The sequence below is a fragment of the Tupaia chinensis genome, unplaced genomic scaffold (genome assembly GCF_000334495.1).
Source record: "Tupaia chinensis unplaced genomic scaffold, TupChi_1.0 Scaffold147433_1, whole genome shotgun sequence".
Classification (NCBI taxonomy): Eukaryota; Metazoa; Chordata; class Mammalia; order Scandentia; family Tupaiidae; genus Tupaia; species Tupaia belangeri.
Window position 1 is genome coordinate 1103334 of NW_006207284.1, and position 24840 is coordinate 1128173.

The window sequence follows — 24840 nt, forward strand, 5'->3', positions numbered from 1 at the left end:
GCAGGAAACTGCCATAGTCTCATACTTGTTTCAAAGAATCTCTTGTCCAGCAACATAGAGGATTGATTGAAGTGACCTAACAGTGAGAAGAGAAGGAAAGAGCAGGACTGCAGAACAGGGACTGCTTAGACATCCTTGCAGAGTGTATGTGCGTGTGGTGATATACAGTATCCGTTGATTTAAATGCTCACAAACAGAAACATCCTAAATCTCTGTAGTAGGGTATATTAAATAGGATTTCTGTAAAACTGGCTTGGTCCCAAAGGCTTGTTGACTCTGGTCACCGGGAATTGTAGCTGGTTTTAGGCAGAAGTGTCTCGTAAGACGTCCTTACTTTCTCCATATCTCAGCTTTACATTTCTTGGGGTTAGTGTCATTCTCAGGCAGGCTGTCCATACATGGGTACACAGGGGACATCCTCAGCTCTAGACTCTCCACCCTACCTGCTTAGTGACTCTCAGATGTTGACTTCAGAGTAGCTCCAATTTGTCATGGAGAAACCGTGAGTGCCAGTAGAATCATGGACCTTTCTTTCAATTGATTTCAGTCAGATAGAGTCTTCTCTCTAGTTTATGTGTCCCTCCTTGGGGACATGGAGAGTGAAGTGAGTCTGGGGGCCGGGACTGGCACCACCACAACCGCCTGTGAAGAACAGAGTTGCATAGTGTAGGGGACAGGAGATCTGTTCACAAAGGGATGTTGGCAGATGAGAGCCATAGGGCATCCCCCTCTGAAGGAATGAGTTCAGCATTTTCGGCACTGAAGTGTTATGCTGCTTTAACAAGCAGTGATGAGCATGGTTATTACCTGGAAAGCTATCTGCAGCACATTGTGTAAGTGAAAAAAGTTTCCAAAAGAAAGAGTGTACTTGAATCCAATTTTAGTTTCAAGATAAAAAAAGAACCATAAGCCCAGGAAAAAAGTGCACTCGCTAATAGAGGCTGCTTCAAGGTGGTATGAGTAACTTCCCCGTACCTATCTCATATTTTAATCTTACTATCAGAAAAAGTTTTACACTGGCAATATATTTCTATTATAATCAGAAAACCTGTTTTTATTTAGAAAAGAGAAAAGCTTGCTTATTATTTATTCTTTTAAAAGTTTATTTCATCCAAGAGTGGGAGGGGTAGAGAGAGGAGACAGCACTTCCAACAGGCTTTTGATGCCATGATCCACCCCAGCCTCATAACACAGGCACATGTGCACCCAGCATGCTCAAAGTGTCCAGATGTGAACCCCAAACCTTTCCATATGGGCCAGCCTTGCAGAGTGTCACGTTTTACCACCTGGCCCCCAAAAAGCTTACTTACTGCAGAAGTCTTCTGTCATCTGCTGGTCCTATCAAATACTGAACATTGATGAACAAACAATGATGGAGAGAATGAATGAGAAACTAACATCCCAACTGTGGTTATTGCCTGACTGTCAGGGTTGAGGGTGGCTGAGGGCCTGGGCTCTGCCTTTGATGACCAGGTGGATTGGCGGTATGCAATATTGTAGAGCCAGCTGCCATGAGTGGTAAAAGGATTATTTGCACCACTTGGAGATGTTTGGGACTTTGCAATAGAAAAAGCAGACCTCAGAAACTTCTGCAATTGAAATAAAGGCCAATTAATAAAATTGACTTAATAATAAATTTTGAATTATATTTTAAAAGAAAACATTATTCCCTGGATGTGGTACATACTTCATTTACTATGTAGCTGGCACTCTTTGAGGGCAGGAAGTCATCTTTATGCCACATTTGCTAACCTACCACCTGGTTCAATCAAAGAGTGCTCTAAAGGGTTTGTAGTTGAAGAACAGTTCAAGCTAAGCTAACAGTTTTTCCTAAAAGTAGTTATTACCATAATCTGTTCACGAGAACTAACTCATCAACCAAATTAGTAATCACTTGTAAACAGGTACTTCTAAAGTGTCTACAACAGTGCTTTTCTTAATAAGAACAGATGTTTGTCCTAAATTATTTTAAGACTATTGTTTAGCAAACACTCAGCTTTGTGACCAGCATGATCCTTCATGGGCCAGCTTACTCAAGAAACTGAGATCATTTTGTATCTATTCTGGGTCTCTTATGTGTATTTAGGTCTACCTTCAGCATTGTTTTCCTTTTTATCATAGTTTACCACTTTAGTTTACAGGGTCCAGAAAATAAAATATTTGGACTATGAGACTATATATGCTAGTGCTTTAGGCTCTGGAATCAGTTGATCTGGCTCTGAGTGCCAGCATTGTTGTTTTTAATGTGTAGACATAGAAATTTTAAGCTTCTCTCTTGCTTTCCTCTCTCTCTTTTCACATCTGCACAAACATGTTATGAGATTGTTGTAAATATAAACTGAGTCACTGTAAAAGCCCTTAGCACAGAACTTGCTCACAGTCAGAATTCAAATATCAGATTTTTTTAGAGAGATTTTTGCTATAGGACATGTGTACTTGCCCAAAAGATGGAGACAGAAAGAAAGAAATCACCCCCAACCCCCCAGGGGGATGGCCACACTGCAGTCCCTTCTCCATTGTCCTCTCAGGATCTTGGGCATGCATGCACATGTGCCTGACACGAGTTTATGCCGCCAGGTCCAGAACTCGAACTATAGTTGATTATGTGGGAGTCCAGTGACATAACATTATGCTATCTACTGGTCCTATCAAATATCAGCTTTTGGGAACAGTAGTTGGCATAGTGGCTACATCGCTGGACTCCCATGTAGTCAACTGTGGTTTAAGTCCTGGACCTGGTGACTTAAACTCACGCTGGGCACGTGTGCTTGCGTGCCCAAGGTCCCAAGAGGAGAATGGAGGAGGAGGGATTACAATGTGAGCATCCCCCCCAGAGGGTGATTTCTCACTTTCTGTCAGTCTGTCTCTGTCTTTCTGGCGAGTGCACACGCACTATAGCAAAAACCTCTACTCCCCCCCCCCCAAAAAAAATCAGCTTTTTAAAAACTCATATTTATTTTTTGGTATAGACTGATTTCAAGAAGTACAGAGTTTCCTGTTTATCATTTATGATGTGATGGCTTTGACTTACCTTGAAATGTAAATACCTACTGTTGAAACCCTCCCAGTACCAATCCGTGTTCCCATCTAAGACCAAAAGAGAAAGCTTCTTCTGACGTTAGATCTTGATGAAAAAGGTCATTTTAGATAGCAATCAGCCTGGACTTGTGACTTCTGGTATTATGAGCAACGTTGAGAATGTGTGCATTAAGACCAGGGTGCTTTCTGCAGATGTTACTGAGCAGGCACCCAGCTGCTGCTCAGCCCCTACTCCTTGGAAGTAAGCCACACTGGGCCCGGAGTGACTTCAGAATCGTATGCAGGGGACCAGTCACAGCTGAACAAAACTTAACACTGTTGAGGCGCTGTGTCCTGTGGCAAATCAGCAAAGAGAAGAGACCTGAAGGAGTCGGACCATGCTCAGTTCTCTGCTTGTTAAACGTGTTTGTGCAGTTTTTAAGCAAGGTTTTATTTCTTTAATTTATATATTTATTTTACATTCATTCACTGAACATCATCTCAGCATACAAAATGAGATTTCCCATCCAGAATACATTGTATAGAGGCTTAATTGTACATGTTATCGTCATACAAATAATTTTCCATTTCTTTTGTTTAATCACATATATCTTTATAGTGTATAGTATTTCTTTTTCCAGCATGATTGCCATGCATATCAGTCAGGAAATAATTTTTTGCTTGTTTGTTTTATGGTTATCATAGTCTTGTTTATATCACATTGAATCACGTATAACTTTACAGTGTATTACATTTCTTTTCCTAGAAAAGATATACCTTGCATATCAGTCAAGACAAAGACATTACCATCCACATCATCATCATCAAATAGCTTTTCATCATTTTTCCAAGGTTGTATTTTTTCTGTCACCTGAGCTCCTTAAACTACATCTGTAGGTTGTTGATCCCCAAGTTACCATCTCACACTGGAAGAGAGGAGTTGAGATATACATTATAACATGAAATGAGACCCAGTCAGTGTTTTACATGCTAGATCATTATGATTATTTGAGAGATTGTTACTATAGGGTATGTGCAGTCACTGGAGAGACAGACAGAAAGTAAAAATTCACTCCCCAGGGAGATGGTCACACTGCAGTCCCTTTTCTTCTGTTCTCCTCTCAGGACTTTGGGCTTGCATGCACATGTGCCTGGTATGAGTTTTAGGCCTCTAGGTCTGAGACTCAAACCACTGTTGGTCACCTGGGAGTCCCAACACCTTAATCACTACACCACCTACTGGCCCTAAATTGTTATTACTTTTTATTTTATTTTTTAGAGAGATTTTTGCTTTAGGACGTGTGTGCTCAACAGAGAAACAGAGAGAGAGAGAAAGCAAGAAATCACCCCCCGGGGGGAATAGCCAAGCTGCAATCCTTTCTCCTCAGTTCTCCTCTCGGGATCTTGGGTGTTCATGTGCGTACATCCAGTGTGTCTTAAGCTGCTGGGCCTGAGACCCGAACCACAGTTGACTATGTGGGAGTCCAGTGATGTAACCATTATGCCATCTGCTGGTTCCAAGATTATTATTATTTTTAAAAATTCCTGCATAGGGATGAAATAACTGAATTGCCAAAGCAAATATCCAAAGCATGAGGGTTTAGTCAGCAAGTAAATTTTTCTGAAACTGAAACACACAATCCTGAAGTTTAGAGTGCCAGATTCTATTTTGAAGCTTTTAGAATGAACAAGAAATCTTGCAGAGCGATGAAAATGCCCCAATGACATTGGGGATGCACATAGACTCTCCTCCCTTCCTCTCCCTCATACTCCTTCAATTCTTATCCGCCTGCAGCTCCTCAAAGGAAGAAGAAAAACCCACCCTCCCTGGCCTCTTGTTGGCGGTAGAATTTATTCAGTAATTTACTTTTCAGCCAACTACATCCATTGCCATTGCCTCTGGGCACTTGTTCAAAACACAGAAATGAAATAACAGATTGGCCAGACCGAACACAACTCCCCAGTCACAGCCCTGTTATCTCCTCGTTCTGTCAAGCCCATTAGGCAGAGGCCTGGGAGACCGGATGGTGACAACACAGTATTTATGTAGCTCGTGCATCTCCATAGTTCACGGCTTTCTGGCAGCGCCCCCTCTTCCTCTTATTCCTTTGCACGCAGAGTGATGAGAATGGGGTCGGATCCCCTATCTATAGACCTGTACTCCAGCCTGCCTCTGCCCATCCTGAAGGGCATCTGGGCTACCTTTTGGCCTGGAGAGGGGCACTCAGTTCTGAGAAAGCAGGAGCAAGACAAAGGGACTATCTTCATCCATTTGCTGGCCACCCGCCTGTGAATGGATGTTGTTAAAGCTGCAGTGTATGAATTTTCCAGAATCTCTAGTATATCTCAATGACCAGACGAAGGTTGGTTTCATGTTATTTATAGCTGTTCTATTCAGGTCAGAGCCAGACAGAGCAGTTGCTTCATTTACTATCGGCCATGTGTGGTCTCTGCAGGACCATCTCCTAAAAAGCTGAGGTGTTTCTGGACAGAGACAGAATGAACGTAGAGGAGAGAAGGATCTCTGTCTAATCCAGAGAAGATTGTTTTATGATCGTGACCTTTTGGTGAAACTCCTTTTAAAATTACAGGCACAAGATACAAATGCTTGGGAGAGGTGGGATGTTTCTCCCTTGATCAGGTTTTAAAATAGAGAAGTTGTAGAAGTCATGATGAGGGATACAGAGGAGAACTTTCTCTCTTCCAAAATAGTCTTACCCTATAGACACTGTTTCACAAAGGGTGATAAGCTTTTTGGAGTGATTTCTGCCTCTGTGAATGATACCTTACCTTTTATTGTCTTCATGCCATGTTTCTGTTCAGTATAGCCCCATAGTCATTTATGTATTTTTATTAGTGAGTAATTCTTTTTTTTTTTTTTTGAGAGAGATTTTTGCTATAGGGCGCGTGCACTCGCCAGACAGACAGAGACAGACATAGAGACAGAAAGCGAGAAATCACCCCCCAGGGGGGATGGTCACACCGCAATCCCTTCTCCTCCATTCTCCTCTTGGGATCTTGGGCACACACGCACACGCGCCTGGCGTGAGTTTTAAGCCACCGGGTCCGGGACGCGAACGGCGGCCAACTACGTGGGAGTCCAGCAACATAGCCATTATGCTAACGGCTGGTTACCATTAGTGAGTAATTCTAATAGGAAGTTAAAATTGGGGTGATAGTGCTCATTTTTGCACCTAAATTCCCCCATTTTATGCCAGAGATGATAAGAGAGAGAGAGAGAAAGCATCCCCCAATGGGACCTAGTCACACTGCAATCCTTTTTCTTTCAGTTCTCTGTCCTTCCAGGCTCTTGGGCATGCACACACATGCCTGGTGTGTTTTTAAAGCTAACAGGGCCAAGACTTGAACCCTGGTAGGCCAGATGGGATCTAGCTTCCACTGTACAATGCTTGATTGCTTTGCTATGCTATGAGCACCCTGCCTCCACTCCTGCAAATACCCTTTTATCCAACTGTATGATTATCCCAGCATCAGGTCAGACTGTGGGGACCCCTACCCTGTTCAGAACTGCTGCCTCAACCCTGCCTTTTTAAAATTTCTGGCCATCAAACCTGGATGACATTTCTACCTCATGCGAAGAAGCATGAAAGAAGAAAGAACGCAGCATAAGATGAGTTTTTCCCTTAAAGAAAAAAAAGAATTGGCTCAGTCCATCCTGGAGAGGATTCTCTTGTGAAGGTTTTTCTGGGGATCTGTAGAAAGGGTGATCTCCCATCTCCCTTCCTTACTTCCCAGTAAGGAAGCCTAATGATAGGTGCAATGGCATATAGTGTATTTGTAATTGTTAGTTCTTGCCAATTGACCCTAACTGCCCTGTCTTTTCCTTCCTACATCAGCTCATACCCCAGACAACAGCTTTCTGGGGTTCGTGGTTGAGCAGCACCTGAACTCCAGTGACATTCACCACATTAACGAGATCAAAAGACAGAACCAGTCTCTGGTGTATGGCAAAGTGGATAGCTTCTGGAAGGTGAGTCGGTCTATGTCTGTCTGTCTCTCTCTCTCTCTCTCTGACAAGAAACTTGTTGAGTAATTTAATTTAACTTTGATCTGGGGAGTAATCAAGCCAAGTGCCCAGGGCTTAATGGGATCTGCTTAGAAGTAAACAAGAATGTTCAAGGATTTGGTTGCTCAGCATTTGGGTATTTAATTAAAGCTATACCTGATCATTCAGGTGGAGGCTGTATGACAAACCCCTTTACTCTGCAGGTCGGAAGTGACACATTGCAACTCCATTCACATCTTGTCCTTGCTTCCGAGCACCAGGGTCCCATGGGGGTCAGGAGTATCTTTCTGGAACTAAGCACTGATTGGAGAGACTTGAGAGTCTTTCCTCGTGCCTCCTGGGAAGTAGTCTAGGGCAGTATGTGGCTCTGTTTCCTTGGAGTTCAGTGGCCTTTGCACCTTTTAGCTGTAGTCAGTTCTCACCCAGCTGGAAACAAACAGCCAACCAAGCTGACTGTGGGCTCTTTGCCCAGGATAAAACAGGTCTTGGATAAAACAGCACCTGACCATGTATTGGGCCAGGTTTTCCAAAATGGTGAACCCCATTGCCTTTCTGTGGTGATGCCCAGAATGCACTCGAGGGAGATGCAGCCCAAGAGCCAGATTAGGTGGGATGCATTAACAGGCAGTGTAGACCTTCTTAGACAAGAGGTCTGTTTCACTGGGCAGGTGTCATAATATTTTCTTTGTGAGGAAATTTTTATAGGACAGAAGTCCCCAGGACTTCAAAACATGCCTCTTCATAAATGTAAAAACAAACCACTTTCTGGAGTGATCACAAACTTTTGTCTTATATTTGGTCATCAGAAAAGTTAAGGTACATTTTTGCATAGAAAAGCAATGAAAAATACATCATGACTTTCCCAACTAATCTCTCCCTATTGAGGAAGTTAGAAATCTTGCAACTTAAGGGAACACAGAGGTGATACAGGATAAATAATTGAGTCATTGCTTTTTCTGTGGTCAAAAGGGGAAAAACAGCACACAGTGCTTCAGCTCAAAGACTCTAACTTTATTGATTTGATATCACAGAGATGCTCTGATCAGCCTACTTCTAGTTTAATTCCAGGTAACTGTCTTTGTTATGAACAGCTGGAATTTTGTCATTGTTTAGTTCAGTAGTTTTACCCTCTTCTCCCCTGCAGGGGGATTTGGCTATGTCTGGAAACAGTTCTGGTTGTCACAGCTGGGTGGTGGTATTACTGGTGTCTAAGTCACAGAGGCCAGGGATTTGGCACATCCTATGATGTGCCGGACAATACAGAGAATCACATGACATGAAATATCAGTAGTGCCAAGGTTGAGAAACCCTGGGCTGATCACTGAGAATTATTTCTTGAATGCATTACTCCACACTTAATCTTTTCAAGGAAAAAAAAAATCAGTGAGATTATAAGTGGCTATTTAAAATGTCCTCATTAATTTATAAATCTTTTCTTCCCTTGTATCAATGTACCCCATGTTGATGGTACATTTTTCAGATGACATTTTAAGTTGAGTTAAAAAGGACATACATGCTGGGTGTTCCCATTCTCAGTTTGGCTGGGAAATGAGTGGATCATGGCATTGGTTTTAGAAAGATTCAGGTTCTTAAAGAAAAGCTGAAGCTCCTTTGTCCATCTATACCTGCTCAGGGAGAATCGCTTGCAGTTCACATGGGCTTGACCTTAAAATTCTATCATATGTGTTTTGGATTTGAATACAACCTCCTCATATGTGCTTTCAGTAGCTTTTTTCATTTCCTTAGAAAAACAAAACAATAAATTAGTTCAGAAAGCGTTTTGGTTACCTATAATATCGTTGATAAATTAGTACTGCCACTAAAGGGATGACTTTCACTATACCAGTCAGAATCCTAAAAGCATCAACCACGTTGTTCTAGTGATTTGTGGTGTGATTTGGAAATCCTTCTGTATTTTGAGGTGTTAAAACTCTGCAGGTGTGGGCCAGCAGGTGACGTGGTGGTTAAAGGCGCTGGACTCCCACATGACCGACCACAGTTTGAGTCCTGGACATGGCAGCTTGCTCTCTCTTTTCCTCTCTCTCTGTCTGTCTGTCTCTGGTCAAATTAAAGAATAATAATAATAATAATAAATTAATTTAAATAAAATAATTCTTTATTTAAAAAAAAAACCTCAGTAGGTTACCCAACCTTCTGTACCATGAGTCATCCAAAGATTATAAAAGGCTGAGTTGTAGTGTGTCTACGTTTATCCTTGCCCAAATACTGAAAATTTAGGGTGTTATTTAAATTTTATTACATCATTCTAGCATTCTCTGCTTGGAAAGGGCCAAAAAAAAAAGATCAAAAGTGTCATAAAGTTTTCAAAGAAATTCGGGACATCATTTTCGACAATTGAACACAGCACAGTATCTGCGAGTTTAGGTTGTTTTTCCAAAACATTCCCATGGATTACGTGAATGCACACAGAAAATGGATTTTTTTTTTTTTTTGAGAGGTTTTCACTATAGGGCGCGTGCGCTCGCCAGACAGAGACAGAGAGACAGAAAGCGAGAAATCACCCCTCAGGGGGGATGCCCTCGCTGCAATCCCTTCTCCATTCTCCTCTCGGGATCCTGGGCACGCACACACACGCGTCTGGCGTGAGTTTTAAGCCACAAGGTCCAGGACGCAAACCGCGGTCGACTACGTGGGAGTCCAGCGACATAGCCATTACACTAACTGCTGGTCCCAGAAAATGGATATCTTTTAAGAGAGAAGTTATTTCAAGCCACTCCCCCTTTTGTTTTTTTGGCCAGTGTGTGCATGTGCCCACTGAGGAGAGAGATGGGGGAAATGTGAAAGTCCCCTCCATGGGGGAATGGTCATGGCAATCCCTTCTCTGCTATTTTTCCCTCTCTTGGATTTTGGGCATGCATGCACATGTGCTCAGCATGTTTCTGAAGCCACCAGGTTTAGGACTCAAAATGTGAATTCAGCCATGTGGGATCCAACTGCATTAAGCACCATGCCATGGGCTGGCCCTTGAGCTAGCTAGCTAACTTGCTTTTTCTTCCCTCCATCCCTCCCTCCTCTCTCTCTCTTTCTTTTTAAGGTTTTTGTCATAGGGTGTGTACACCCATTGGAAAGAGACAGAGAGAGGAAAAGTGAGAAATCAGCCCCCCCCCGGGGGGGTGTGACCATACTGCAGTCCCTTCTCCATTCTCTAGAGATTTTGGACAAGCACAGGCACATGTATCCAGTGTGATCTTCAAGCTAATAGATCTGGACTTGAACCATGGTCAATCCTGTGGGTTTCCACTGCCTTAAACTCTGCTGCTGACCCCAAGCACATTTTTTATGCTGCATTCAATACAAGCTTTAACTATAGGAAGTTTCATAAATTGTTTCTCCATTTACCTTAATTCTCCTTTACCTCAGAGATCTTTGGAAAAGGACATGACACCTGTCAATTTCAGGAAGTTCAGAATTTCCACCCAGAGTGGGGTTGGGGGAGGAGAGAGTTTGTACCAGATGATTTTGGAAGATCCTCCTTCACCCTCAAATTCTAGGAATTGCTGAAATTCTAAGATATCTGCTGTGCTCTAAATCTGATTCCGCAAGCAGGGTGTTTCCACTTCCCAGAGCCCTTCACAGCCATCAGTTAAGGTGTTGCCCACGCGTCCTTTTGAGAAAGCAAGGGCAGCTGTCACTTCCTTTACTGTCCTATTGATGGATGAGAAACTGACTCAAGGAGATGGAACAACGCAGCCAAGATGCCACAGCACATGACGTGACACAGCCAGGACTGGAATTGGGGTTCTGATGCCACCTTGGAGGCTTGCCACTTGTCTAATGGAGTGTTCCTCTGCCTCTACTCTGAAGGGTGCTTCTGTGTTGGCAGCAGGATTCCAAAGCTGGAAAAGAAGGTCTCCACAGGTGACCTAAGTGCAGCAGGAGCCCTGGGCAAATTTGGCATGATAAGTAAAATGTTCTTCCTGGTTGTTCATAAGATGTTCAGGTCAGCCTTGCCTTGCAGCCAGTACTACAGAGTACACCTTATTTGAAAAATTCTAATTATTTCCAGCTCTGGTACTCAGGTCTTGGCTTTCCCCAGCCCTAGCCTGTCTAGCACTACCCAAGTCAACAGTGTCAGCTGAAATTGCAAAGGTCCTTTTTTCTAGACTTCAAGATTTTTCTGAAAGCATATCTTCAAATTACATGTAGTCTCTCTTCTCTGGGCCTAAGAAGTTGGGCAACAAAACTCTCAGAACTGTGCTGCAGCCAGAATGTGTTTTTCTGAAATAGGAATTGGATTGTGTTATTTCTTTCCTCAACATCTCCAAAGGCTTTGTTTTAAACATAGAACAAGGGGCTGACAGTGGTGCAGTGGTAAAAAGCAGTACTGTGTGAGGCCAGCCCACAGGGGAAGGTTCTGTGTTTGCATCTGAATATGACCTCAGTATCACACATGCCCATGATCCTGGCTGGCTGAAATAGGTGTAGATTATGGCATCAAGACCCTGTTGAAGTGGCTATCTCTCTGGCTCCGTCTCTCTCTGGCTTATGGAAGAAATAAATAAAAATTTAAAAACAGAAAATGGAGCTAGTCAGTGGTGCAGTGGTTAAGGTCCTGGACTCCCACATGGTCGACCACAGTTCAAGTCCTGAACCTAGCAGCTTGAAAATCATGCCAGGTGCATGTGCATGCATGCCCAAAAGCCTGAAAGGAGAATGGAAGAGAAGGGATCGTGGCAGGGCCATTCCCCCGGGGGAGGAGAGGGGGTGATTTCCCTCTCCTCCTCCCTCTCTCTCCCCAGCAAGTACACATGCACTATGGCAAAAACAAAACTAAACTCAAACAATACACAGAAGATGGAAATATAGAACATGTTACATTTACAATGAATTCCAGCGTCAGTAGCATGGTTTGGCAAGCCATCCCTGCCCTGTACCCACTGCTCTCCCTGCCTCAGGGCAGTGGCCATGCAGGCTCCTACATGGCACTCCCTCCCACCTGGGGACCTCTGTAATGGCTGCTGCCTGCCCTGACCCGCCCCACCTTAACCTCCTAGGCCCATTCTGACCCACACAAGTGCCCTCTACCAAATGCCAACCCTTTCCTATCACAGCACCTGGTTTACTCCCTTTATGTGATATTAATAATTTTGTGGTCATGTTTGTCTTTTGTTGTCATTTTCATAATAGACCAAGCTGTGGGCAGGAATGGTATCTGTTTTGCTTACCTGTCACTGCCTTGCACATGGTAGGTACTCAGTACCTACCTGATGACTAAATGATTCTCCTTTTGTTTTAACTTAAATACTAATTTATCTTGGGAACCTCGGCTACAACTTGGAATGGTTTGGCTGTGGGCATTTCGCTGTGCTCTCTGGTGGTCTTGAGGAGACCACGAGCAGGGGTTTGATGGGAAGGGAATAGAGCCACACCTGCACAAATTCTGCAGACCCAATGGAGGCTTCTGGAGTCTTTGAAACCCAGGGGAAAATGAGCAGTGAGATGGCATAGTGAGAGAACATCACACAAGCAGGTCAGAAGTCTGCTGTAGGACAGCACTACTGTCGCCAGTGTGATTTGGGTCAGGTAACTCCAGCCTCAGTTTCCTCACTTGTACGAGAAGTCTTCACAACGTCCATGGAAAATGCGTTTTATGAAAACGTTACACAAGGATTTCAATTTTTCTTTTTGCATCAAAATAAACTCATACTTTAATTCCATTTTTTTTACAACTTTTTTGAATTTCCCTTGGATAAATAAACATACTGGTTTAAAAGAGAAATGAATTATTGATATACACAACCATGGGACTGACCTCAAAATAATTTGGGTACATATTCATACTTTATAATTCTATGAATATAAAACACAAGAAAATGTAAACTAATCCATAGCGATAGAAAGTACATGGGTGGTTGCTTGGAAACAGGACAACAGAGAGAAATGTGTTCACCATTGGATATGGTGATAGTGCATGGAGCATTTGTTTTTGAGAACTTCAAATTTGTGTTTTCTTATGATTTAATTGCCAGAAGGCATGTGTACTCACTACCAAGAGGTATAGAGGCGGTGGGAGAAGGCACCCATCTATGGGGTGTGGTCATGCTGCAATACCTTCTCCCCTATTTTTCCATGATGTTGGGATTTGAGACACACACTCATGAAGCTAGTATTTTTTCAAACCTCCAGGGCTGAGATTCAACTGTGGTTGACCTTGTGGGATCTAGCTCCCTTAACCATTAGGCTATGGAGCCTGCACTAAAATCATACACTGTAAATATGTGTAGTATTTCATATGTCAGTTACCTCCATAAGGCTGTTAAACAATAAAAGAAAGTTGACAAACATCAACCTAAGGGCCAGTCCAGCTTCTGGCCTATCTTTGTATATTTTCCAAGCTAAAAATGTGGTTTTTTAATTTTTTATTTATTTATTTTATGTTTTGAAGGTCATCAGAAAATGAAAATATGTGAAAGAGACCTTACGTGTTCTCACAAAGTCTAAAATATTTGTTGCCTGGCCCTTTACTGAAAATTCGCCAACCTTGGATGCGATCAATAACTACTCACCTATGTTCTTTGGAAGCCCGGGGGTCTGGCTGCTATGGGTGATGGAGGGCAGCCACACATTGCAGTCCTTCTCTAGCTGTGGTTCTGATTTATCTGGCTTTCCAGTAAGATTTCACTGGGAAAACAGGCTCAACTCTTTTAAGCAACCAAAAATCTTGAAAGTCTCTAGACTTTCAGGTGACCTCTGAGTCTGAGATATTGTAGAATCCTATTCTGAAAACTATGTAATTATCTAGCTAATTTGGTTGACTTGGGTTTAGTTTAAATTAGTGCAAATTGGAAATGGGAGTCATTTTATTTCATAGTAGGAATTAACTGCTGTTAGTGCATTGTTTTAATGAACCACCGAAGACCTTTGTAATTAAAGAATGTACTGAAATCCTTGAAAAGAACACATTTTTATAAGTAGGTTAAACCTTGTCATCCCGTTCTTTAATCTACTTAGACTTTTCTCTTCCCAGATAGTGTAGAGATAAACCAGATAAATTTAAACCTTCCCTTGGTCGAATTGGTATATGTTTTGAAATAACGAAGTTGGAATAGGTTTTGTTAGATTTGCTGAAGAGTCTAATGTAATCACAGTTCCTGGTTCTGATTCCAACCAGAAAATCATTAGAAGATAAAGTATCTCTTTTAGTTTCTTTCCCATGGGGGGAAAGCCCATCTGAAAAGACCTCATTGTGATCCCTTGGGGACAGCACCTGCCAGAGCAAGGGGTGCAGGGGTTCAGTGAACACTGGAGAGGGTGACCCCTTGAGGACAACCATTCACCAGACTGCAGGCAGCTGGGCCTGTTTTGTGCCTGGCATTCGATAAAGTATAGTCACATCCCAGAACCTTTTCTCCAGATTAAAGTGCAAGCTTGTGACTGGGGTACGAGGAGGAACAGGCAGGAGAAATCAAATGCAAAGAAACATCAGAAATGAAGCATTGACTTTTAAGATTCCAGGGGCTACAGTCCAGAAGACTTAGGATTTTTCACAAATACTGTTGGCTACTTGAGACTGTAACCTCATCCCATGCAGCAGCATCCGTCGTCAGCACGTCAGTGCTTAATGAGCTTGCGTAAGCAGGAACGAAGCCTGTTCCCATCTCATTATCCTAGTGGTCTGTTCCCTGTTTCATCAAGCTCTCTGCAATCATCTTAATCCCATGAGGTTTGCTTGCTGATTGGCAGAAAGAACCCATTCTTGTATCCCTGGTTTAACCCAGAGGAGACTCTCTAGAGCTACTGAAGAGGGGAAAGTGGGTGAAAAAGCAGACACCCAGGTTTTCATGTCAGATGTTCCATTACTGCCTGCCAGTCCTTGGAAGTCATTTGTCCTCCAGGACTCACTTTCCTCATCTGTAAAATGAGACAGAGAACTGGGTGTTCTTTTGTTTAGATTCCCAGAGTTCCATGAGTCTATAATATAAACTCTACCTTGGCTGGCTAATGTTTTTGAGAGCAAGGGCATGGAGGAGACAGCCTGTAAAACAGCTTTATGGGCCATCAGAAATAGGGCAGAGCCAAACAAGGAGCCTAGGGGAGCGGGCTGGGGACGGAGAACTGGGCCAGGCCAGGCCCAGAGTCCATAAAACCAACTGCCCGAGAAAAGGATGGGGTTGCTGTGACTTAGCATCCTGGTATGTAGGAGATATTTGAGGGCTTCATTGATGTTAAGCTCATGCGGTCAACTGCCAAGAATTGATCGTGAACTTGAGGTATAACATAGAGGGCTTCAAAAAGCTCATGGAGGGGCCAGGTAGTGCCACAGCGGTGCTATGACTGAACCTACATGGAAAGGTACTGGAGTCTTGTCCCCGGGCCTCCCTGAGCACAGAGTGGCACATGGGCCTCTGATCTAGGCCAGTAGAAATGGGATGGATTGGTGTGTAAGGATCCTGCTTGGGGTGACCATGTCCCTTCTCACCCCTTCAGTCCCTTTTTCTCTCTCATGGAAAGAAAGTTGTTTTTTTGTTTGTTTGTTTTTTTAAATTCATGGACAAATGGAATTAAAGTACAAGTTTATCTCTGGTACAAACAAGTTGTGAAATCCACGCAGTTTCTGTGTACGGCATGGCTTCCATTAACTTTTTAAAGACCCCTGTAGAGAATGAAGGGGCTGATATTCTGCCCCTCTCCCCACTTGAGAGCACCAAGCATGCTCCCTACTACTCAGGCCCCTTCCTTTGTCTGCACTGACAAGCCCCCCTGGAGATGTGGAGTCCCAAGAACACAGACTCCAGAGCCAGCTCTCTGAGCTTCATCCTGGCTCTCCACTGACTACCTGCATGACTGCACCAAAGTCCCTTAGGCTCCTCGTGCCTCTGTTCTCTTAGCTGCAAACTGGGTGATAATAATACCTACTTTAGGGTTCTCATGTAGATTACTTGAGTTAATAACTATCAAGTCTTTAGGGCAACCTCTGATCATTAATGTCAGTTAGCTTTTTTTTTTTTTTTTGAGAGATTTTCACTGTAGGGCGTGTGCGCTCGCCAGACAGAGACATAGAGACAGAAAGCGAGAAATCACCCCCCAGAGGGGATGGTCACGCCGCAATCCCTTCTCCTCCATTCTCCTCTCGGGATCTTGGGCACGCACGCACACGCACCCGGCGTGAGTTTCAAGCCACCGGGTCCGAGACGCGAACCGCCGTCGACTACGTGGGAGTCCAGCGACATAGCCATTACGCTAACTGCTGGTTCCCCTGTCAGTTAGCTTTTCTTGCTATTTATATTATTATGTAGACAGAGCTTATTTGATGGGAAGGAATGACTTGTGGGCTCGGAACCATGCTCTGTGAAGACTAATTGAAGAAACTCCTGTGTTTGGGGGGGAAAAAAAAAAAGGCTTGATTGGTGGCAAGGGAAGGTGGGCAGGGACCTGAAAGGGTGACACACAATGAAAAATCAGATTTGCCCAGCCTGACACACAGAGGAACAAAAAGTAAGTAAGCTGTCTGCTACAAGTAAGCAGACAGAGCTTCTAGGAATATCAAACAAGGCCACTTCAAGCCACTTCAGAGGCCGTTGACCTCCTGTTGGCTGCACTGACATTGGCAGGGCCTTTGAGAGGTGCCACTAGTGCCAGTGCAGATTGGACTGAACTCTAAGGCCCTGGAAGCCCTGAGATTCTGGGTTTGCAGGATGTGGATGGAAAGAGGGAGGGAGGGACAAGGGAAGCAGAAACACTCCACCTGAGAACTGGCAACATTAAGAATAAACTGCTGCCCAAATATACAAGTGAAAAAGTTGATAGAAAATGCTTATTATGAAAAACATTATGCATGGATTTTATTTATTTTTTTCAAAGTCCCCTTACACTTTTATCTGGGCATAGCTGGGAGCCTAAATGTGGTGGTAGGCAGATTCTAACTCACAAGACATTTTTGTTTAGCCAGCACAGTAATTTTAAATTCAGAAAGTTGTTTTTCAGGAAGATTCATCTGAAAAGCCAGAATTCCCAGCTGCTTTGGAAAATTTAGATGAAGGAACTAATTGGACCCTCGGTGCCTACATGCCCAAGACTGTCTGGAGTTGAGTGACTATGGCTCCATATGTGGGTTATGGGTTGTTCCAGGGATGACAGACAGTCTTCTGAAGTCTAGTTCTTCAAAATCCATGGCCTCTTTGGTCCCCAAGGTGTTTGAGTATGTGACTCTTGCACTAGAGAAGCCAGGAGAAAGCCACCTTTTTGTTTTGTCCTTTGAGAGGGAACACGCTTCCTCTGAAGAGGGCAAAAGTTACAGAACAAGCCATGAATGGACTAATGAATTTCATGTTCATCCAAGCCCCGTCATCCATTTAGTCACCTGTTTGGAAGCCTGTCAAGTTGTAAGGCATAAAAGTGGGTGAAGGGGAAAACCAGGGTCCTTTGTTCAACATTCAGCTCCAGCAGGAACCCCAGATTTAAAAAATCTCTGTGGTGGACTGTAAGTTTTTCTTCCTGACAAACTCCAGGCCATGAGCAGTTTCCAGTTGACAGCTCAGCACTGATATGGGTTGCACTGGCTTCTGCTGAGTTGTGCTTGTGATTGAAACCGAGTTCTTATCTCAGGGTTGGGAATTGGGATGGACGGGAAGAAAGCAGGCAGGCCATCCTGCATCTGGGACTTTGATGCTGTCCCATATCGCTCTTTTATAATGTGAAGTCTTTAGATTTCTTTTCACCTGCCAGTGAAAACCCTTCCTTCAAACCTAAGTGGTAGAGCCTCTCACAGTTATAGCTTCAAGCAGTAGGTTTGGTTGTAGGGCTGGGCAGGAACCTGGCACAACCCTCTGAAGCAGCATCAATTTACTGGGTTTTTGCCAGGATGATTCCAGGCTGTGTTCCAAGGAAAGGCAAGAAAGTTTAAGTTCATTCTTAGAATGTAGGGCAGAGTTAAAAACGTGTCTGGTCGTCCTTAAGGTGCTACTCAGGAGCTTGTTAAACACCTGATACCAGGGCCTTGATTCCACTTCCTCTAGTTAGAATCTCTACCAAAGGGACCCTGGAATCTGCATGTTCAAGTACTACAGACAGGCAAGGTTGGGGAACACCATGCTAGGTTGTCCAGTTTTCTAGAGCAGATGAACCTAAACTACTACTTTCGATACTGGTACGTAACTGCTGTGTAGTCAGTAGCCACCGTTCTGTGGAAGATACTTTGTGCCATCTTTTACCCAGGTTATGTCCTGTGTTTGGGACCTTTGATTCCTGGGACAGCTAACTCGTTGCATGGCCCATCCCCCAAGGACCCTGCCCCTTATTTCTATGGTAACAGCTAATTCCCTGTTTAAGTAGTTAAGGATACAAAGGGCTAGCAGTGGTTCCAGTGACCTCTCTCTTGAGAATGCTTTCCTTGGGACCAGCAGGTGGTATGGTTAAGGTGCTGGACTCCCACATGATCAACTGCAGTTTGAGACCCAGAGACTTGAAAATTACCCTGGGAGTATGTGCGTGCATGCCCAAAATCCCAGGAAGAGAAGGGATTGCGGTGTGGCCATCCTCCTGCAGGTGGTCTCTCATTTTCTCTCTCTATGGCAAGTACACATGCCCTATGGCAAAAAATTAAAAGTAAGGTGGGAAAAAAAGAGAATGGTTGCCTTTTGGGCTGACTTCATGGTGCATTGGTAACACAGCGCTCAACCTAAGCTGGATCTCTATGGAAGATGGCAGGTTGGGTGTCCACATTGACCTGTACGCATCAGGCAACGCACACCCATGATTTTGGCTGCCGGCAGGGGTTGTGGTGCGAGACCTTTTTGAGGGTATTTGTCATTCTCTCTCTCTCTGTCTCTTTCTGTTACTCTCATGAAAGAAAGAAACTTTAAAAATTAAAAAAGGAATGCTTACCTTTTAATCTAGGGGTTTAAATAACAATTTATATGCATTTTAGAGGTTACAGAGCAATTTCTCATAGCCTATAGGGCATGTATCAGTTTTATAGGGGATAAAAAGCCTCAGATATTTAAAAAAATGACCCACCTTAAGGTGTGGCTGCATAGTTGCCTTCTTGATAGCATTCCCTTCGCTGTGACATGTACGCTTTAGCGACTGTTCATAGTCCAAAGGTTTGAGTGAGGAGTGGTCAAGTTTTAGTCCTTGCTGCAGGTTGTTAGGGAGGCATTTGAGAAGTCGAGAGTGAAGAGTTGTTTTCTTGGTGTCCACCATGAGAACCACTAACCCACGCATAGGGTGCCTACTCCTTGGGTGACTGGCAGCCCTCCCGGCAGCATAAACAGCAAAGTGCACATCACCACAGCTGTGGGAAGGAAGCACGTGAAAGTGCTGTGGGTGAAGAGGCCCCCTGGTGATCAGCAGCCGTGCTCCTCCCTGGAGCCAGGACTGGCTTGGGAATCTGGAGGCTCAGGCAGCCAGCAAATGTCCCGAGGGTGGGGTGCTTCTGGAAGGTTCTGAATCACTGCGCCTGCTCTAATAGCACTGGGATGAGTTCATGTGTAGCTCTTAGTAAACACAGCTGTTGTGGTTGTAATTTGCCTGGAGGCTTTTTACTATTACTCCAACCCTCACAGTTTGGCAGCCGATCTGGGAACAATGGTGTTGAGGGACGGGAAAAGAAGCTGCCATCTGAGAGCAAGGAAAGAAGAACAGCGGCTGTCCGGAGACAGAAGCCATGGAACAAATCTAAGCATGTGGAAGCCGGGACTCATGGAGGAGGTGGCGGCACCTCGAGTAGTGATTGCAGGGTCTTAGGTACCCAGGTGATGAGCAGTCCTGGGACAGACCACAGGACCATGTGGAAAATTGTGCCAGAGCATTGCAAGATTGTTCCCTTCAAGTAAAGAAAGGGTTACCATCCTTGAAAGGTGACAGAACCTAGTGTTTCTGATTTTTCTAAGGTCTGAAAGGTGTGGCCTTCTGCATGTGATTGGGCACAGATTTATAAGAATGAGATAATTGTATTGGTTATGATTTTCCCCCTAAGTAGAACACCATTAAATCACAACTTATAAGAAAATATGTTTTGGATGAGAATTCTGGAATTAGTCCATATTCTTTAAAAAGTACAGTGGCCCAGCCTCAGTGGTACAGACCATAACGTACTGAACTTCGGTGCTGGAAGCCACGTGGCCAGCTAGTCCGGATGCCAAGTTGACCTGAAACCCACTGGGGCACACACATGCCCAAGATCCTGACTAGCTAGCCATTAGGAGGAAAGGGATGATAGCGTGAGGAGACCCTGTCGAGGGCACCTCCTTCCCTCTGCACCCCCTCAATAAAATAAATGAACTTTAAAAATACATATAAATAAGGGAAAGTACAGCGTGAGCATGAGAGTCCTAGACTGTCCATTCCAGGCAATGGTTGGTTGGTCATGCTAGCAAGAGGCGGTCCCGCTTTTGGGGACTGGAATACTGGAGACAGGAGGAGCTGGTGTGCTCCCCTAGCATGCCCATGTAGCTCCTTGCACATCTCAGCTCTGCTAAAGTTGTGCAGTCCCAGGTATGAAGGCAATACCAGGGATACTGCCACCCTCTCTGCTTGAGTACTTCCTAGGGGAAAGGGAACTTTGATGCCTTTGTTTGGTTCAGGGATAAAAATCTCTGAGACTGCGTAGCTTCATCCTGGGAGAGTATGTTCATTCCCCCATGAGCATTGCTAGAGGTTCAGACATTCCTTAAAAAAGATGTCCTCTGGTCCTTACATCAACCTTGTTTAGAAACAGCAAAGAGAGCAAAATTGTAGCAGTACGAGAAAATATAAGTATGGATTTCTGCCTGTTTCTTAGGAAAAACAAAGTAGACACATTTTTAATCCTTAAGACTGTACTCAACTGTTTTTTAAGCTTTTTACATATGGATGTGTGCTAATTTTAAAACATTTTAATTGGCATATAATTTATAGGGTACAGTGTGACTTTTTAGCACATGAATACCATGTCTAGTGATTAAATCAAGGTAATTAGCATATCATCATCTCAAACATTTATAAATACTTTGTGTTGAGACCATTCAGAATCGTAGTCATTCTGAAATATACAATGAATTATCAGTTACCCTACCATGTAGCTCAACTATGCCACAGAATACTAGAACTTATTCGTCCTTACTGTAATTTCATATCTGTTAGCCAGCACCCTCTCTGTCTCCCCTGCCCCCTCCTCCCCAGCCTTAGTAATCACTACACTGCTCCCTATTTCTATGAGGTCGACTTTTGTAGTTTCCACATGAGTGAGAACACAATTTTTCTCTGTCTGTGTCTGAGTTATTTCATTTAACATAATGTCCTCCAGACTTGCTCGTGTTGCCCCGAATGACAGGGTTTCATTCTTCTTAATGGCTGACATCATAGGTATACTGCACATTTTCTTTACCCATTTGTCTGTTGTAGACACTTAGATTGAGTCTGGTAATGGCTGTTGTGGACAGTACTGCAGTAATCATGGGCGTGCAGATTCTCTACAACATCTGATTCCTTTTCCTCTGGATGTATGCCTTGTAGTGGGATGCTGGATCATATGGAAGTTCTATTTTTAGTTTTTTAAGGAACCTCCATGCTGTCTTCCATAACGGCTATGATCATTTACATTTCCACCCACAATGTAAGAGTCCCCTCTCTCCACGCCCTCCTCAGCATTTATAATTTGTCTTTTTGATAATAGCCATTCTATCTGGGGTAAGGTAATATCTCTTTGTGGTTTTGACTTGTATGTGCTGGATGCTTAGGGTTATCGAACTCTTTTTCATAGTCTTGTTTTTGTTTTCCATGTGCTATTGCATCTTTCTCCTGAGATGTGTGTATTCAATTCATGTGTGCAGTGTAGGAGGATTGTTTTAAGATGGAGATGGAGAAGCAAGTCCTACGTCAGAGGATGGATTCAGATACACCAGCTGAGAGTGTTGAGACAGGTGAAGGCGTCTGACCTCTCTGGCAGCCGTTGACACTGCCTTAGAGAACAGGTATATGAAGTGTGTAGATTGGCATCCAGGTGGTGTCCCATGCCAGCTGGAATACTTGAGAAATAATTTTTGATAGAAACTGAAATCATGGGATTTGCCCTGCAGAACCTTCTACACCCCTGCAGAGCCATGTCTTAGAGTCCTTCAAATGGTCCTTGGAACGTGCCCTGCAAGGACACTTGCTGATGGAGTTTCACAGCAACAGTGCAGACTAGGAGCAGACTTTACCGTAGGGCATGCTCCCTGGGAACAGAATCATCCTTCTAGCATAAGACTTATTTTGATATTGAGAAATGGTGATTGATATACCAATTTAGAAAATACTTTTAAAATGTATTGTGTGTGCTTAGAAAATCAAATTTAGCATCTATGTACAATTTTATACTTAAAATAAAAACCGTATATGCAGCATATGGTCAGGAAATCTGGCTGTGGCTGTGATGCCCTAAGTACTGAGTGAATCCATCTGTACTCCAGATAAATCGAGAATCCCAGTTTAGCCTCAAGGGACAGCAAAGCTCCAGGGAGCACTTGGGTTCTGCTGCTCCGTGGGGGTTCTTACAGCTGGCTGGCCTTCCTGTCTCCCTTCTTGGGTTCTGATTTTGACTGCAGTGAGCTCCTTGGTGATGATGTGAAAAGTGGCCAGCACTGAGTTTTTTTATGTGCCACTCACAGATCTCATGGTGACTGAGAAGGCAACATTGATAATTGCATTCTATACTGTAATTTCTAGTTTACATATGATAGTTGTACATAGTGTGAGTTTTCAAAACACTTATATAATATGTAATAATAAAATTAGGGCAAGAAACATATTCACTATCTCAAGCTTTTTATCATTACTTTGTGCTGGGCACATTCAAAATCCTCTGTTCTAGTTATTTTGAAAAAGGTATTGAGTTGTCACCAACTTCCTTTACAGTGCTGTAGAACTCTCTAACCCATTCCACTTGTATCTGTTAACCATGTTCTCCCCACCCTTCCCCTTTCTAGCTTCTGGTATCCTGCCATTTCTGAGTGAAAGAACAGAGGCAGATAGAGGGTAAGGTTCTTCGGGTAGTAAAGATGTGGCTCGAAGCATGTACTGTAGCCATTACACTGGACTGCAGTAGTGGACTCACCTTCCTGTCCTCCTGCAGGAATAGCCTTCTGCTTCTTTCTGTTCAGTCTTTCAAAACTCCAGGACCCTAAATACATCCTTGATAACCTGGACAGATTTCAAGGGAGATCTGTAGGATTCTTTGTAGAGACTTGGACTCCTTTACTAGTAAGACTGAGCTAGGCTTCATCCATTTGCCTTTGTGCAAAACAAGTAAGATAAACCCTTATTTAAAGATGAAATCTGTCCATTTTCATCAGATTTATAAGGATCGTTGCCATCATGAACTGGTTGTTAGAAACTTACCTACATTCAGGGACTTGCAAAGACTTGTCTGCCTCAGAGCTTGGAGAGCAGAAATACAAACCTGAACAAGTGGAAAATTGGGGAAATTTTTAAATAAAGCATAGGTCAGATGGTGACCCAGTGATAACACAACACTCTGCAAGGCTGAACCCCATGGAACAATTCTTCCCTGAACATCCCAGGTATACATATGCACTTAATCTTGACTGGCTGAGGCTGGGGGTGGATCACAGCATGACAACTTTATTGGGGACGTATTTCTTCTCTCTCAGAAGAAAGAAAGCATTTTAGAAAAACCTTAAAAATGATAATACATTGAAAACTGGATGGTAGAGCACATTACATGAGCCTGGATGGGCTTGAGGGGTTTGAGGACGTCACTCTTAAGGTATGAGTGATGCTCTTTGTGTGGGTTAGGGAAATCTTGTCTCACTTCTTGCACTGAAGGAGACAGAAGAGGGGCAATGGTGTTGTAAGTGAGGGAATAAGACCTTGGATGCATTCGTGTCTTCCCACAATGTCAGAAAAGACAATTGCTTAGCCTGAAGTAGCTTGGCAAAGCAGTCAGGCCAAGGATGAGAGTGGCTCAGGCACTCTCTGGAGGTGAAGAGGCAGTTGTTGGTCCCCACATTTCCCAAGCATCTGTCAAGGCTGCATTCACAGCAGATATGATCCATTACTAGAGGCTGCACGAAGGGTCTGAGGATGGACCCTGAGGCCAGAACGGAGGCAGCGAGTCTCTTGGAGAGTGACAGGGAATGATGTTCTCTGGTCTCTGTGCCAGGAGCAAATGGCAGAGTGGCTCTGGGAAGGCTCTTCTTATGCCCCAAAGTGAACGGTGTCTCTCAGATCAACACACGCCCAAGGTGGGCACATGGCAAGTCTGTCCATCTCTGTTCCCATGGACCAGCATGTCTGGAGTTAACACGTTGGGTGTTCCTATTTCACCCTCAAAGTGCCCTTTCTGTTTGGTAGGTGAAGTGAGGAGTTGGGATGTACAGGTCACATGTTTTATGTTCAATGCAGTTTTGTCATCGCGGAGTCCACTTTGTGTAACCTAGTGCTCTCTACAAGTGATGGTGGGAAGGTGGGCTGAGGATGGCAATAGTGCTGGTTTTGACCAGATACGTTCATCTTCTGTCCAGGCTACTGGGAGTTTCATGACCACAGAGGTGAGAGTCAGGGATTGCCCCTGTTTGCCCCAGCTCACCTCCAAGGGTACCATTGTCATCACAGAGGATGGAGTAACACACTGGTTAGAGCCATCTGTCTAGACCCATTGTTGATTGGCTCAGGTCCTAGAAGCCTACAAAGATTGGGCCAGTCCTCCAGGCAGTGCCAGCATGCTTGCAATGAACAAGGTCCTCAGAGCAGGGGCTACTCAGTAGCCCCATTTTACCAGGAGAAACCAGGCTCCTGGAGACAGGGCATAGGCTGCCTCCAGTTCAAAGGCTCCCTTTCCCTCCTTCTTCTCTTTC

The 24840-nt window shown here is 43.9% G+C and overlaps 1 protein-coding gene across 6 annotated transcripts in view; it reads left to right on the forward strand.

Moving 5' to 3' along the window:
* Window positions 1-24840, forward strand: part of MGAT5 (alpha-1,6-mannosylglycoprotein 6-beta-N-acetylglucosaminyltransferase) — a 387858-nt gene that overhangs the window by 272552 nt on the left and 90466 nt on the right. For all 6 annotated transcript variants that reach the window (XM_006169708.3, XM_014584664.2, XM_006169709.3 and 3 more), the window contains one exon: window positions 6876-7009. In XM_006169708.3, coding sequence (XP_006169770.1) covers window positions 6876-7009 — 134 coding nt within the window. The remainder of the gene's footprint in view (window positions 1-6875; window positions 7010-24840) is intronic.